The sequence below is a fragment of the Embiotoca jacksoni genome, unplaced genomic scaffold (assembly GCF_022577435.1).
Source record: "Embiotoca jacksoni isolate LCO1_2020_lvr unplaced genomic scaffold, fEmbJac1.0.p SCAF_22, whole genome shotgun sequence".
Classification (NCBI taxonomy): domain Eukaryota; kingdom Metazoa; phylum Chordata; class Actinopteri; family Embiotocidae; genus Embiotoca; species Embiotoca jacksoni.
In genome coordinates this window covers 8904320-8920290 of record NW_027185363.1, presented here as the reverse complement: position 1 = coordinate 8920290, position 15971 = coordinate 8904320, and the positions used below count along the sequence as shown (strand labels likewise).

Here is a 15971-nt window from a genome sequence, read left to right as displayed (position 1 = left end):
CTCGATTGCTTTCTATATTTTTATTGCAATGATAAGATACAGATATATTTCCAGACATCCAATTTTATTAAATTATACTCCAATATCGCAGGAGACACTCTTAAGAATGATATTGATCCAAATGTGGACAACTATGTGATCAAAAGACACGGTTTTTGACCAGAGATAAAACATGGATGTTTTACAGTTTCACTTTTATTTCCTCCAGAAATATGTGATGAGAAGCAGCAGCATAGAGAGTAATAATACTACAATATACAACAGACCGATACTGTGCAACAGTCAAGAACAACTGGGAGGACCTTTTTTTTTTTTGTTTGTTTTTTTTTTGTTTATTTTTTTTTACCTCTCTTTTGTGAAATGTTTATACCAATATTCAGAGTACAGCCGCTGGCAACTCAGGAAACAGAGATGCACTTTGCCCGGTAGGGGGGAAGGAAAAGAAAAAAACAACAAAGATATTGGGGGTGGGGGGGGAAACACAAAAAAAACCAAACAGGACAATAACATGGTGGAGTTAGAAAGTCAGAGAGACACAAACCTCAAGTGGGATTAGAACAGAGAAACTAACGACTAAATACTGCCTGAGGAGTTTGTTTTAGGACGAAACCAAACCACCGTAGAGAAAACCGAGTGGAATATATTTTAAAAACGGTAGCTCATCAGTTGTGTGTGTGTGTGTGGGGGTGGGGGGGGGGGGGGACCGGCAGGTCGCCGTCACTGCTTTTGTTACTTCCGGTTAATGACTGACCATTATTACAGTGACAAATACAGATGTGACAGCGCGCACAACAAACCCAACGAGATCACACCATTTTTTACGTTAGAAGTGGCAAATGTAGATAAAAGAAAATGCTGATATCCAACGGATTCCCACTGTTTTCTAACCCCTTTAAATAATGAGTACACCTGATGATCATTTAGAAAAACAACAATAGACTCCTAATTCAGAAAAAAGGGGACAAAAGCTTGTTTCATAGTTTCTTAGACTGCGAGTACTGCTTGTATATATCTGATATATCGATAGAATCCATATATAAATGATACATTTCTATTTTTATACTTAAATATAATCTTCGCTATGACTAAAAAAAAAAAAAAAAGAAGAGAGAGCATCTAAGAGATTTCTAGCCAGAAGATAATGTGAAGGAACAGCTTGGACCTCGATTACTGGACCGCGGCCGCCAGCTTCGGCCGGTCATTGGAGCTGGATTTCACCCCCCCCCCCTCCAAAAAAAAAAAAAGTACGCCCACTATTTTCACATACGACGGCCCGTGCGAGACTCGACGGGACTGGTTTGGGTGCGAGTCTAGTGCGAACACATTTTCTTTTTTTAAACGGTTTCATTGAGACCAAATAATCTTTGATTTAAACTGCACAATAACGACCACGTGCGCCGTGCTGTTTCTGTTCGTTTAGCGAAAGGTTCGAGGAGTTTTGACACTGAACTAACAAAATGAACCAATTAATAACAACAACAACAACAACAACAAAAACGTACCCCTCGCTCTCCCACATTTTAAAGCATGCGTCGTTATTCGCTGTGTTTGGCACTAGAGTTTGCTTTACTTTATGTCTGGTCCAGTCACTTTTATGTCTTCCGGCTTTTGCAGTGCAGCGAATAAATGCTGCAATCTTTTCTTTCCAAAAAAAAGAAAAAGGGGAAAAAAAAAAAAAAAGAAAGTACGCCAGCTGTGTCCCGGTTGCTCACATTTACTCTCAAAAATGAGTCCCACATTAACATGAACTAGAAGAACTTCACACTGTGTGGAGAGGATTGCACTATCAATGTAAGCCCTAAAAAAACAAAACAACAACATGAAAATGGCAAGTACCTCAGAGCCGTACTACTCTGCTGCCAGAACACTCGCTCCAGCCACAGTACGGTCGATTTCTTTTTAGTCTCCTTCGAGTAAACGACGGGTTTTGGTCCATCCGGCTGAGCTCTTGACGCGCAGGTAATGTTGCTTTTGTGCGCTGCCTGAGAAAGCGATCGGACTCGCTGGCGTTCAACACGGGTGTGAAGCGTGATCCTGGCAAAGCTGGCTCGTCACAATAACGCAGAAAGTGAACGAACGGGGGCTTTCTGGCTTGTTTTTTTTTTTTTTTTTCTTTCTCCAGAACTATTGTGATTAGAACAACAACATGGAGCTCAGAGGATCACGGCGACACCAAAATATAGCGGATAAACCAGCACGGGGCTCTTCTACGTCATCTGGATCCAAGATCTGGATTTGACCAAAACATCCAAATGAAAGCAGTGACGGGGGACACAAATAAAACAAAAAGTAACTTCGTGACAGGATGAACTACAACGAAAATAAAACAAAAACCCTTCCATCAGCGCTGCTGTCGGTCTGATGGGTTCCTCAGGCAAAACGTGTCCGGCGGCAGTTTCATTCTAATATAAATAACATTTGGGTGGGAGGAATCAGATCCACCGTAAGGCTTCTTCTTCTTTCTTCTTTCCAAACATTTTTTTTTTCTTCCCCCCATTGTCGTAGCTGTTAACATTTCAGTGTTGTGTCTATCCCGGTGCTGTGTAGTGGAAGATCTCAACAACAGGAGATGGAGCCTCTCGGCGGCCTCGGAGAGGACTGGCAGGTCCTGGGATCACCGCAGGGAGGGAGGGAAGGAAGGACAGAGAGAAGGAGAGAGAGTGATGGGATTGGAAGAAGTTTATGTTTCAGCAGTCTGGGGTTTAGTCTCACTCCCAACCTCATCTTTCCTCTCTTGCGTCACGTCATCTTCCTCCTCCTCCTCCTCCTCCGTGTGCTGCTCCAGCTCCTCCCTGGTGATCATCTCAAAGTCGTTTCCGTTGCTGTGCTGCGAGCCTTCGTCCTCCCGGCGGTCGCTGTCCGTGTCTGACTGGTGGTCCTCCGTCCCCTCCCCCCCGCCCTCCCCCCCCGCCGTCCGTCCCCGCCTCTTTGCTCTCCTCCTCTTCCTCCTCCTCCTCGTCGTCGCCGTCCTTTTTCTCGCTGTCCGACTTCTCGTCGCTGTCCGACTTCTGCGCCTTGGTGGAGGCGCCGCTGTCCTTCTCGTCCGTCTTGTCCGAGCCCTTCTTGTCGCTGGTTCGCGGCCCTTTGTACTCGTGAGTGTAGAGCGGCCTGAACGAGTCGATGAAACCAACGTCTGCCGTCAGGTTGGGGAGGAACCAGAAGTGATGGCGTCCACCGGTCACCACCCAGATGATGAGGAAGAGGATGCAGCGGGCTGAGGAGGGAAGGAAACAACTGGTGAGATCGATCTCTTCACTCTTTAACTTTCAGGGCATTTAAACCGTCATTTCCCGATTGAATTAGAGGAAACGACTTATCGGTGCACCGTAACCGCGTTTGATGCGGAAATAAAATGAAAGACCAGAACTGTATTTCTGGTCTATTGGCCACTTTATTAGGAACACCTGTCAAATTTAAGAGCTCCAATTCAACAGCTTAACTGTTATTCGGGAACTTTTAAACATTTTAAAAGGGGCAACGGCTGCTTTGGCCACGTGTAAAAGTGCCCTTGGGCAAGTCACCGAACCTCAAGTTGCTCCTGATAGCATGCGAGTAAACACGTTGCATGGCAACTCCTCTTGTATCGGTGTGCGAATGAGAAGCTCTTCGTAAACTGCCGAGGGAAAGTGGATCTGTGCAAGTACAGTCCGTTCATCACTTCCCATTCAACCTTCAGTACTTGTACTCACCGACAGCTAGAAGCAGGATACTGGCCACGAAGCAGCCGGCTGCAACGCTTAGATAGTAAACACCAACACGCATCTCTGCTGGCCACAGCGGGAACAGCGTGGCAGCGATCACCGCGATAACTGAGACATAAAAAAAAAAAAAAAAAAAAAAAAGCAAAACCACAATCAGAAAACTTTCCATTTTGCTCAGCAGAACTCGGCTGAGGATTTTCCACCCGCCGACTCACCGAGGATCAGACCCATAGCGAACGTCTTGAAATGGACGGGATCGTAGATCCACACGAACACCTGCAGGACAGAGTCAGGTGTTGGTTGGATTTTTTTTTCTCCATGCGTTTGATGATAACAAACACGTCTTGTGCGTTTCATATTGGTTTTTATTATACGCACCTCATTTCCATCCAGGAACAGCTGATCCTCGTGAGGCTCCAGTTTGAACTTCTTCTTCACCTCTTTCTTCTTCTTGGGGGTTCCAGGACTGTCATCCTGTCACATCAAATAAAATCTGCAGGTTAAAAATCACATTTTCTGGTGTAATCGTGGACTTTTACCAACTTGCACTTGTTGTGAGGAGTTTTACGTCATCAGGGTTCCTGCTAATTTACTTTGCAGCATTTTATTGATAATTGACACTGAAAAATCATCATGCTTTCTCTCTTCTCTGACTCAGACACTCTGTACACATGACTTTGTACCCTTTCCAGGATTTGTAAAGATCTGTCCGTGTATGCACTTTAAACTCGTACATCAGAGTCAATAACCAATTTACTGTCGGGTTAGCAGGCCGATCACATCAGCCGGGTCAAGGTAAGTCAAAGCAAACACACAAAGCTGCCCACTGAGTCAAAGCAGTCGAAATTTGAAGCAGCTGATGTACTGTATGTGTCATCAACATTTCTTAATGTGCCATAATTCCTTATACAATCTGAAAGGTTTTGTACTCAGGGTCACGTACACTTTTTTCTTTCTTGGTCTCAGCAGCCTCAGACTCCTTCTTCTTCTCTTTCTCTTTCTCCTTCTTCCCTTTTTTCTCCTCCTCTTTGCTGCTGTCGCCCTTCACTTTCTCCTTCTCCTTCTCTTTCTCTTTCTTGGTTTCTTTCTCAGGTTTTTTCTTCATCACCTTGAGAGCTCGATGGAAAAACTGCTTCTTCAGCAGTCTGCACAGGTAGGAAAGAGAACATCGGATTATAAAGCACTGTAAAAGATTTGGATCGGATCATTACTTCTCGAAATGTGCACAGACTAAGATGCCATTTGAAAAATGTCATCGCCAAATGCAAATATTTCTGCCTTGAATTTGCAAGTTTTGCAAGAGTAGACAAATGAGGTTTCATATTAGTAGAGCCGTCATGAGTCAATCAATAAGTCCGAATTTTTTTTTTTTTTATAATCAATCGATCATTCGAGACATTTTCAGCCATCTAAAGATGTTTTATTGGGTTTTGGGTCATTTTGATGCACAGTTTTCAATATTTTCTGAGAAAAGGCTTTTTTTTTTTTTTTCCTTCTTCTTTTTTTTTTTCTACATGCGAGGTGTATACGCTTATGTTTTTTTATTTTTTTTATAATGTCACAAATACGATCGACTCTGAGAAGTACCTTGTTTGACTCGGTAATGAAATGCACAAAATGTACAGTCTTATTAAAGAGTGCGATAAAGAGTAATGTATCGAGTGCCTGGCAAAGATTAAGTCCAGTTTCTCGCAGTGTTGTAGAGAAAAATTGATGCTACTTAAATGAATCATTAATGCAAACAATGAATGGTTGCAGCCCCACACGCCGGCAACCACATTAGCAACTTGTTAAGGGCAAGATAAGATTGTTTTGTAGTAAACCCTTAAGAGAAACATTAGAAGCGCAGCAGAGTGTTTGACAGCCGACCTGTTGCAGTAATCCACCACCGACTCCCTGGTGGTGAAGAGCGCCTCCTCGCCCTTCTTCGCTTTGGCCCACTTGGAGTCCAGCAGACAGTCCACCGCCTTGGAGGCTGAATGCAGGGACACACAAAGACACACTGGCCTCGCATCAAAATGTCGTGCAGTGATGATTAGAGCTTCGTACTTTACAGCCTGTCAGTTAATGTCCATACGTCAGAATGTGAGACAGAGCGGGTGGCAATGAAAGTAAAATGTTCATAACTAATATAGACACATTGTTGGTGTGACGGTATTGATTGTAGCTGCTTTGATAATATCTGCTGCGTTTATTTAACGTGAAAGTAGATGAATGGCTGCAGTCTGTAAATACTGTGGCCCATAGTGAAGGCAACCAGAGTTCATGTGATGTGATGAGAGGAATAGCTGACATCAGACACCCACCACTACTGAGTAAAAGAGGATTTCCTAAATGGGCCCCACTGTGCCACAAGACAAATATAAACAGTGTGTGGAAGGATCAGGTCTGCAAATGAGACATTTGTGTAAGAACCTGACTTCTCTTTAAGCAACGTGGCGCACAGAAAATAGTGATGAAACCGGCAGCACGGCGCTGGTTTCATCAACCGCAACATCATCAAATGCGACCGGAGAGGTGTCGACGGTCGCGGCCCGACTTCGCCCGCTGCCAAAGTGTTCAGCCGGTACTCACCGATGAAGTAGTCGACTCGGTGGCCCATCATGTTGGTGGACTTGGTGGGGCAGTTAAATCGAAGGTACTTGGCCACCGCCTTCTCCTCCTTGGTGGGCTCGCTCACCTCCTGCAGGACCAAACCAACAAACACTGATCCGTCACGTGCGACCCTCCCGTCCCGTAAAATTATGCTTTAATATATCCCGACACCAGACCGCCGACAGACAACGTAATGTCGCTCTTCCAAACTACATTTAAAGCCAGATCACTGATGCAATTTACCCCGTTGCAGACCTCGAACTGTGTGCAGGAGCACTGGCGTCTTACAATCGACACGGTATTCTCTGTTTTACTTAAACTGCTTTGCACAAAAATTGTTCCAAGTGTTAGTGTCCGAGGTGCTGACCATTTCTCCACCTCCGCGGGCAGCTCGTCGTCCGGACTACTTTGCAAAACCGGTTTCGTAAACTGTCAACGGTGGGGGGATGGGGAGGGAGGAGGAGTGGGGGAGGGAGGAGGAGGGCGCATCAGCATCAGCACAGTGAGATTCAGCGCTGCTTCATCCAGTCCAGCTGGCTCCGGCCGGCAACATGAGGAAAACAAAGCCATCAAACAAACCTTTGTTTGGAGAAGCAGGCATCAGTCTCACAGCTCGGTTACACGAGAGCGCCGCATGGAGCCCCCCCAACCCCCCGTCTATATGATCTACCTGCCTCGATCGCAGGAGGATTAGCGGCTCCCTACTGACCGTCTGCCACACAGCGCTCAGGTCTTGGTCACAGTATTTGATAACTGACTGCTGGTGCGTCACACGTCCTTTCAATCTACAGCACTGAGCAGAACGCTGGAAAGAAGACAAGCAAGCTGCTTCCCGTTAAGAGCCTCGAGTTCGGAGCACCTTGCTGCCATTTTCTACGTCCCGGTTCTTGCTGCCGTTTTAGCGCACAGGTGAAACACTTGGCTTCGTTCCCACATCAGAGGAACGGCCGTTTGGCTGCGAGTCTTCCACAACAGCCGCTTCGTTCCGACCAGACTTTCCTCGGTGTACCGGAGTCCCACCGGTTTCTGAAATGATGGCGCTGCTGAACATCTTCTGATTTTAAGGGAGGTCTTCTGTCTTTTATGAGTTTCCTCGGCTGACAACGATGTTTCCGGTCTTCCACGTTGCACCTTTCTTTGTGCTTCTGCAGGACAGCTTGGCCAGCTGAAATCTGGAGGCGACTGTCTGCTGCTGAACTGCAGGATGGCCACCTTGTTTCTTGTTTCTGTGGGCACTCTTGCCATGAAATAGCCCCTTCTTCAGTGACGTCAGCTTTAGCACAGCTATCAGACAGATATCAGATATCGTACAGGTTTATTCAATCCACGAAAGAAACGGACGAAGTCGCAGAAAGAAAGAGGAGCTTTCAACTTTCCTGAAAGCAGCAACGCTCCTGGACGGACAACAGCAACTGTGATATGCTTTGTAACAGTTTTGATGTCGACTCCCTACAAAAATGGACTTCGGTGCCATGAAACAGAAAAATGGCCCGAGATACGCTCTCCCCCTCTAAAGTGCAGGAGTTTCTGCATGAACATTGATCACGCGCCGCGCCAGCCGCCACCACACCTACATTCTCAACCTGACACAAGAGGTTATTATTCAAGTCATCTATACTCACCGAAATTTTGTTATCATACATTTTGTTCTCGTATTATTCTTTGCTCGGGAGGGGGGGGGGGGGCAGTGAAATTATACAGGAGGCCCGTATAACTCTGATCTGACCTGCTGGCAATGTGTTACGTTGAACCCTGGTTTCTAATATTTATTCAACCCCAAGTTATTCAAGATGCGATTCACGGCAGGCCTTTTTGAAGTCTGCAGTGTAACTGTACGTGTGCATCGACGTTACAGTCTTGGCTTCAGTTCTTGAATGCAGTAAAGTAAAGAACAATCTACAGCACTGACAGAGGACCTGGGTCAAAACAGGAGGTCGCTGCTGTGTAATGTAGAGTTACGTTGGTAATGGAGAAACCGCATTTGGTTGTGGTACATCCATAAATGAGAATAACACGTGTTGTAATAGAGCTGAACTTCTACAAGCGCGATCATGCCGGCCTGACACCCTACAATATGCAAATACCACATTTTCATCAATCTGCTGAAAGACGCAGAGAGGATGGTTTTTTTTACTCATCGCTCCGTACGACACTGTACGAGCTGCTGTCACCGATCTAAATAAAGTCTCAAAATATGATGAACACCTCTCGGTACGATGCGGTACAGTTCGACAGCATCACACAGCCCGTAGAATAACTATCAAACCTGAATCCGCACCTCAAAACGTGCAATCACAATGGAGGTCTGATTACTTTCAGAGACTGACAAGCTGAACTTCTGTTATCGTATCCTCCAGAAGTATTATCTTTCATCCATCTAATATTACAACACGTGGAGTGACAACGGTTCAGCTTATCTTACCGCAATGCTTTGTAGGACACGTTTTCTGGTGTCCAACTTCCATGTCTTTATACCGCAGGTGCAAAAATGCTTCTTTACCCAGACAGGAAATTACACAACCACATTTTGCACCACAGGATGCCAATCACACTGCAGCTCTAAAAGGCTACTGTCAAACTGTTATAGATGGGACATCAAAATTCACACTCAAATTGTTTGAATTAAGACATTTTGATTACTTTTTATCGTCTCCTTTCCAATCCGATCACACAACGAACTCAAAACCTCATCTGAATGTCTTTGTAGCGTGAAATTGGGTTTAGCTACTGTCTGAATAATAACTAAGAGCAGACAATCATACTTAAATGCGGATCTCAACTATATTCTGCTTAGATACGAGCCCTGATGATGCGTTTTTCTTCAGCTCTTTTTTGAGGAAGCTTATTGAGGAGCGATGGAAAGAAAAAGATTGTCTCTTCTTGTTTGCAAGCGGCTCCGGAAAGTTTCTTTTGTTTCTCTCTTATTTTGCAAGTGACTCCTTTTATTTAACATTCTGCATCTAATTGACGAGTCCCCCCCAGGTGTCCTTATCTTGTGACCTGCAAATCTACTCAATATTACCATAAGAAAGCAGATACAAAGGGAAAGGGGGGTGATTGTCAATTGTTTGAGGGTGGCATGTATTTGCTCCTTCTTGCAAGGATAAATGTCCCGATATGTTTGATTTTGAACCAAGCGTCTTACGAGTACTTTTGAGTTTTGACCATCAGTGTCTGAATATGATGGTGGTCAGAAAAAAACAACAACTGTTGTTTTGTGAAAGACTTGTGATCCAAAGATCAAACTGGGATGACTGAATTTTAACTTGTGTTTCTACGAGACTGAAACAGGAGCTCTTTCTCTTTCTCTGGGGGGGGGGGGACCCCACCACCCCCACACCCCCCTTTTCCTTCGCCTCTGACCGGAGTTTGAATCGAGATGCACTTACGTTGACTCATTCATTTAATTCCCACAGATCGCCTCCTGTTATGTAAACACGCCTCGTTAAAGCTGACGCAGCTTAGCCAGAAAACGTTTTTACAGCCACTTCAATCACAATGAAAATTAAGAGAAAAAAAAAAAAAAAAAAAAAATCGACTGCAGACACACCTCAGGAAAAAAAAAAAAAAAAGAGAAAAGAAAAGAAAAGTCTTACGGCGCATTTTACACCGTCTGGGCCACAGCGTGAAAGCTGCTGACGAAGCGGAAAGCGATCAACTCGGACACGTCGCGTCACAAACACAAAACACTAACGTTTGTTTTCGCTGACCAGCTAATGCTAGCTACCGTTAGCCGTCATCTGGCTTCATCCTGCTGCCTGTTTAACGTCTTCCCCGCGCGGACGCCGCCGTTGACAAAGATCCGGCAGCGGGTCGTAAACCAGGGCCGGGTTTTTTTTTTTTTATTATTATTATTTGTTGCCCTTCACACTCGCGGAGGTCGTATTTTCTCACGAATTAAGTGTTGTTACCTGGATCCGTTTCTTGTGCCTCCTGCGCTCCGCCATGATCCTCCAACTCAGCTCGTCCCGTGCGTGGGGCTGCGCACGCGCATAAAGTATCTAGTATCGCGAGAGTTGCAGATTAGAGGCAGAAAAAAACAAAAACAAACAAACAAACAAACAAAAAAAGAACAAGCGCACTCACACAAAAAAACCGGACAAAAACGTCGAAATTGTAGGTTTGGTTTTAACTGCAGCGTGAGACACTTCAATTATTTTTTTTTTCATTCGGAATTTAGACCATAAAACAATTTAATGATATCGTTGAGATACAATTTTACACTTTGTAATCTTAATACATTCAGAGCTCCAGCTGTGCAAAATTAGCATTCAGCCGACCTATTGTCAACCGATAAAAGTTCCCTGCAGCTTCCTTCAAATAAGCAAGACGAAGTTTTGAGTGTCTTTGTGGTTGTTTTGTGTCTCTGGGGTAATTTTACTCTCTTTCTGTCTGTTTTTAACGTTGCATTTAATTTCTTTGTAGTTGTTTTTGGTTTCTTGTGTCAAATTAAATATCTTCTGAGTTGTTTGTAGTTATTTTGAGTCTCTACAGTCGTTTAGAGTCTTTCTGTAGTTTTTTTTTTAGTTTTTTCAGTCCCTTTGGGGTAAATTTTAGTAACTTTGAGTCTCTGTAATTGTCTGCGGTCATTTTCAGTCTCTCTGGTTGATTTGAGGAATGTTGCATCTCTAGTTGTTCTAAACCATTCAGTCTTTGCAGTTGTTTTGAATCATTTTGCATCCTGTTGTTCTTGTTTTGTGCCTTTTGTTCTATTGACTAACAAGAACTGTTAAGTCACTTCAAACGAAGCTCTGGACCGAGGGCCCCTCGACTCCTTAAGTCAGTTTTCTTCAATGGCCACATGCTGTTTTTTACAGGAACAACACAATGATCTCCATGACAAAAGCCTCCACCGGCAGTTGGAGCTACAACTAATGAGTACTTTTAACATTGATTAATCTGCCAATATTTTCACGAGTAAATGACTGATAGAAAATTGAGGGAAGTAGTATCTCGGAGCTCAACATTAAACACTCATGCTTTGTCCGGCCACTTCAAAATCCAAAGAGTTGCCGTTTCCAATGACAAAAAACAAGAAAAGCAAGAAATACACACATTAAATACAGACATTTAAGAAAAATGTTTAGAATTTTGTGCTAAAAACGGACTCAGTTAATTGGTTATCGAAGCTCTCAATTCATTTTCAAACTTTCATCATCACACACCCCAATCCTGAATACTGCAGCATATTTTTGTATTCACCATGCAACATTTTTTGAAATAATATAATTGTGTGATAGTTCTCTGATGCTGTGACCATAACATTGTTGATTTTTTTTTTCTGCAGTTATCTCTGGAAACATAGATGTTAATGATTGTTTTTGAGCTCTTTTAGAAAGAGAAAAGATTTTGTGTGAATTTTGGGACTTTGTCTGGATGTTTCCTTCAATATGTCATTATTTATTCTGATCTACATATCTATTACCATACCAAGAAGATAGTTAAGCAGGTTTTTGTGTAGAAAAACACTTTATTTACAATCTGACAAATGCAAAAAAGTATTAAACATCCAAGCCCAGAATATTTAAATATTTAGCTACATGATTACAAAATATTTTCAATATGATTTCTATGGTCCTTCTGTCAACCTAATGAAGAAATGACACATAGCAGCTTAAAAGAATAATTCCGAAAGCTACATTTAGACAGAGACTAAAGGTGTGTAATGAAAAGGAAGAAAAGAAAAAAGATGTAGGACCTTCTTAGTCAAACTCAAAATCCGCTCCACTGTTAAAAAATATGGACATATACAGCTTGTGTAAAAATATTGAGCAACTCTTCGGCATATTGTGGACCTGTGTAGTCGTAAAAAAAAAAAGCATTTTCAATCCAGTAAATCATTATGTAAACAAATCCAGCACTGTGGCAGCAGCGGTTCATCAGGTAGTGCCGTTCTGAAGGTGCAGACACGGGCCTGGTCTGGTTTGCAGTTGTCCACTAGCTATCAGGCTGTCTCACTGCTGGCGGATGGAGGCGAATTGTTTTCCGCCTCGTGAAGGTGCTCGGAGGATTTGAGGATTTCAGGGTCTCTCGGACTCGCAATCATCTCCTCGCTGTTGCAGTTAACGGGGGAGCCGATCTCCGGGGAGCGGTCCCCGGGCTTCTCGGGCGTGGCCTGCAGGGTGGAGGTGGAGAGCGGCAGGTTCATCACGTACAACATGCTGCCCAGGCGTCTGGACACCTGTGGAGGAGTGAGGAGAGAAAACAGATATTAGATCCACAGTGTTTATTTTACTGATTTGGCTGCTTGTGTGTCAGACTCTGAAGGAACTGCTATAAGGGAGTTTAATCACTATAATGTTCCTCGCAGGCCTTTTTTTTTTTTTTAAGGAAGAAACGGGAGCAAACCAAAAAAATGATTGATGGAACGTTTATCCAACAGAGCTGTTATTAGAGACATTAGTCAAAATGGATTCTGTGAGAAAGGCCTATTGTGCTGTATTTTATCATAACACGAGTTACAACCGAGAAGTCAAATAAATGAATCGAATTTTTCGTCTATGTTTCTGTACCTGTGAGCGGATCTTAAGAGCCGGCCCCAGCTTCAACCCCAGTGTGTCCAGTAAATGTTCCTCTGAGAGCAGAGGCAGCGTCTCGCCGTCAATCATGTGGTCCTTGAAAGTCTGGTGAAAATCAACTCGCATTAGAATATTTATGACACAACAGAAAGATTATACAGGAGACGGGTACAGAACATTCTGGTAACCAACCTGAGCATATTCTGAACATGTGGGTATACTGTTGATAAAGTTGTAAACATCAGTCACTGTCCACTTCCTTATGTCTTCGGGCACCTCGTCACCGTTAAGAAAGAGATTTGGTGGACCTGTAAGACAAAGAATGTGTTTAAATTCAATCATTGCCAATAGAATTATTTTGCAATTTTAACCTTCATATTTATTCCCATGAACTCACCAGGCGGAAGGAAACCATTTCCAGGGACTGGGAACATGTAAGGCATCCCTGTGAGAGCTCCACCACTGGATGGATACATGAACTTCTCCTGGAAGGCTGAACACTGACTGGATATGTCTTTATCATTCGTACCGCTGTTGGCCACATCTGAACACCCATCCTGACCGTTCCCGCAGGCTTTACGCAGGCCCGGCTCCCCGTCCTTGTAGTTCTTCCTGCTTCCCGCGGCGAGTTCAGAGTTTACTTTGGCCTGGTGATGCGTCTTACTGGCGGCACACTCCTCTCCCATGTCCCCCTTCGGTTCCATCTCTTTCTCCTCCCCCGATGTGGCCCCTGGACTCTGCTCCACACTCTTATCCTCAGTTTGGCCCTTCATGTTGGACACATGGCTCTCTGTGCTCTTGTGAACCGTTGGCCTCCGTCCGGCCCTGCGTCCCCGCTCTCTATGCAGCGTGCTGATTGGTGGGTACGGGCTGGCTGACATGAGTATGCTGTTGGAGTGCAGTTCGTCCAGGGTGGGACGGTGGACGAAGACGTCGTGGCCGTCGGGCATGCGCTGACGACCTCTGAACACCATGGGGTTGGAAGGGTACGACATGGGATTCTCCATTCCCATCAGTCCTTTCTGGTGAGCGTTCTCCAGCTCCTTCTGATGCAGGATGGCATTCATCTCCATTCTGAAAAGAAGCACAAATATTTTACACATTTTATAGTGATGATGAAGCCACAGTATGAGACTTCGTTGCAGCAGAGGGGACTGAATAAAGTCTGTTTTATTCAGCAAGATAGGATGCGCAAACCTCGGTGTGGGTGGAACATTTTTGTGAAGTGCTGATGATATTCTGCACGCACTACCTGGCTATATTTTGCTTGTGAATGAGCTCCTGTCGCCGGGCAACTGTTTCCATGGGCTCTGAGGGCAGGAAGCCGTAGCCACCTGAGAAACAGAAAGGGAGACATGCTGTTAGTGCTAACCCTCAAACCTTAAAGCAACACAGGCTGTCAGAGAATTGTGTTGGGCCTGAGGCTTGTGCTCACCTGGTCCAGGGAAAGCTCTTCCGGGCATGACATTGGCATGAGGTGGCATAGGTGGACCGAGGTGAGGCCCCAGGTGCATCTGTCGGGCCTCAGAAGTGACCATCTCGTTGGAGGGAACCAACTCCCTGATGAGAGAAAAGCAATATAAGACATTTAAGTTTACAGACAGATTTGATGTGGTGCTGATTTGCTAAGATATGTTATCACCTTAAAACATTTTAGTTGCACAAAAAGGACAGAAAAATGCATGAGATTTTCCACAGATAGCTTTTTGTTTTAGGTTGAAGAGGGAATTGAGGTACATACCTCTCCATGAAGCGAGGTTCAAACTGTGTGGGGACCCCCTGTAACCTCTGCTGGCCCTGAGCGAGGATCTGCGGAGCCATAGCCATCTGGTTCCTCATTATCATCTCCTGTCTCTGCCTCAGCTCTGCAAGAGGAGAAACAGCACCGCAGGTCACTGAGAGGCCAATTTCAGCCACAACACCAAGAACGTGCACTGACTGTGAAAGCCCTGGAGCTTGCTGCTCCTTCTGAGCAATGTACCAAAAACAATGTATGCTGCAAGGTCACAAAGTTGCTGCAGATTTAGATCAAATCCAGACATCCAAATTTCAAAAATCTGTAACTATAAAAAGATTTTGTGTGTGTGTGTGTGTGTGTGTGTGTGTGTGATTCCTGTCACAGTTTACGTCGATGCGTTTTCTGCTCTCACCTCCAGCCGACATGCCGTTGACCAGTCGATACCAGTGCTTCTCATCCAAAGTCCCCTGCTCTCCCAGCGCCGTCATCTTCCTCAGCTGCTCTCTCGGGGTCATGATACGCACACGACCTTCGACCTCCAGGTAACCGCTGTCAGTAAAGAGAGTCACATTAAGAGTTTTATTCCTGTAAAATGGAAAAATGTGACCACTGAAAGGAAATGAAAGGTGTCTAAAATTGACAGTTTTAAATTGACAGATTTTGTACCTTATAAATTTGAGTTCTTAGATCAAGATGTTGTATGTTTTTGTAATTTCCCCACACTACCACTAGAGTGCAGCACTCATCTATCTCACGTAACACACCTGATGGGTTTAACTGAAGAAAGCTGGACATGAGAGGAATAAGTAATCTCTCTAAAATACCCCACAAACAGAAAAAAAATTCTTCCTGGACTCTATCATCACATACATGAGCAAAAACATGGTGTATTCTGTTGTTGCAGAAAATGTGTCGTATTAGTGAATATATCGGTTGAGTTTCTAAAGGAGGAAATGCCCTCTTCAAGAGGCTAATCTTGAACCAACCTCAGCTCTAACCCTTTACCGTAATGCAAACCAATCCCAGACCTGTCAATCTAAATCCTGACACCAGGTGAAGACGGGCAAAAATAGTCCCTCACTGCACATGTTTCTCATCTTTCTTTCCTGGTGGTCCTCTTAAGTATTGTGAAAAAGGGAAATACACACATGCACACTCGCCCCAAATGCCCACATTGTTCTTGGCTGAGCCAGCAGCTTGTGTACACAAGCACAATGGATTTAGGCACCTCTAATTAGCCTTTTACACAGCTGAAATCCCATTACAAAATATGATACTGTAAACGACAGCGCAATAATCCAGTTCTGCTAATCCGAGGCGAGTGAGCAATGTGCGTCTGGATCCGTGAATACAAATGCTCACCACACACAGCTTCACCAACCACCTCCTCGTATGATATCAGCTCATGCTGATTAAAAC

General features: G+C 44.3%; 2 protein-coding genes across 2 annotated transcripts; both read right to left on the bottom strand.

The window, feature by feature from the left end:
• Positions 1–5: 5 nt before the first annotated feature.
• Positions 6–10275, bottom strand: sec62 (SEC62 homolog, preprotein translocation factor). Its single transcript, XM_069157775.1, is given in 9 exon segments — positions 6–2911; positions 2913–3214; positions 3690–3809; positions 3917–3977; positions 4080–4175; positions 4645–4846; positions 5571–5676; positions 6276–6384; positions 10208–10275. Coding segments are annotated over 9 exon segments (1263 nt in total). The 5' UTR covers positions 10244–10275; the 3' UTR covers positions 6–2680.
• Positions 10276–11761: 1486 nt separating this feature from the next.
• On the bottom strand, positions 11762–15067 carry samd7 (sterile alpha motif domain containing 7). The gene is made up of 8 exons (XM_069158054.1): positions 14965–15067; positions 14556–14679; positions 14250–14374; positions 14067–14148; positions 13212–13888; positions 13007–13122; positions 12809–12919; positions 11762–12477 (listed from the first exon to the last, which is right to left on the bottom strand). The coding sequence occupies exons 1-8, from the start codon at positions 15065–15067 to the stop codon at positions 12241–12243; spliced, it is 1575 nt and encodes a 524-aa protein (XP_069014155.1). The 3' UTR covers positions 11762–12240.
• Between the last annotated feature and the right edge of the window lie 904 nt (positions 15068–15971).

What these genes read in the sequence shown, in the direction of transcription:
- samd7 (XM_069158054.1), bottom strand. Translation starts at nt 15,067, where the DNA reads ATGACCCCGAGAGAGCAGCTGAGGAAGATGACGGCGCTGGGAGAGCAG. An exon ending in GAACCTCGCTTCATGGAGAG is followed by an intron (nt 14,375 to 14,555) that starts GTATGTACCTCA and finishes TTCTCTCATCAG; the next exon opens with GGAGTTGGTTCCCTCCAACG. An exon ending in CTCTTAAGATCCGCTCACAG is followed by an intron (nt 12,478 to 12,808) that starts GTACAGAAACAT and finishes ACTCCTCCACAG; the next exon opens with GTGTCCAGACGCCTGGGCAG.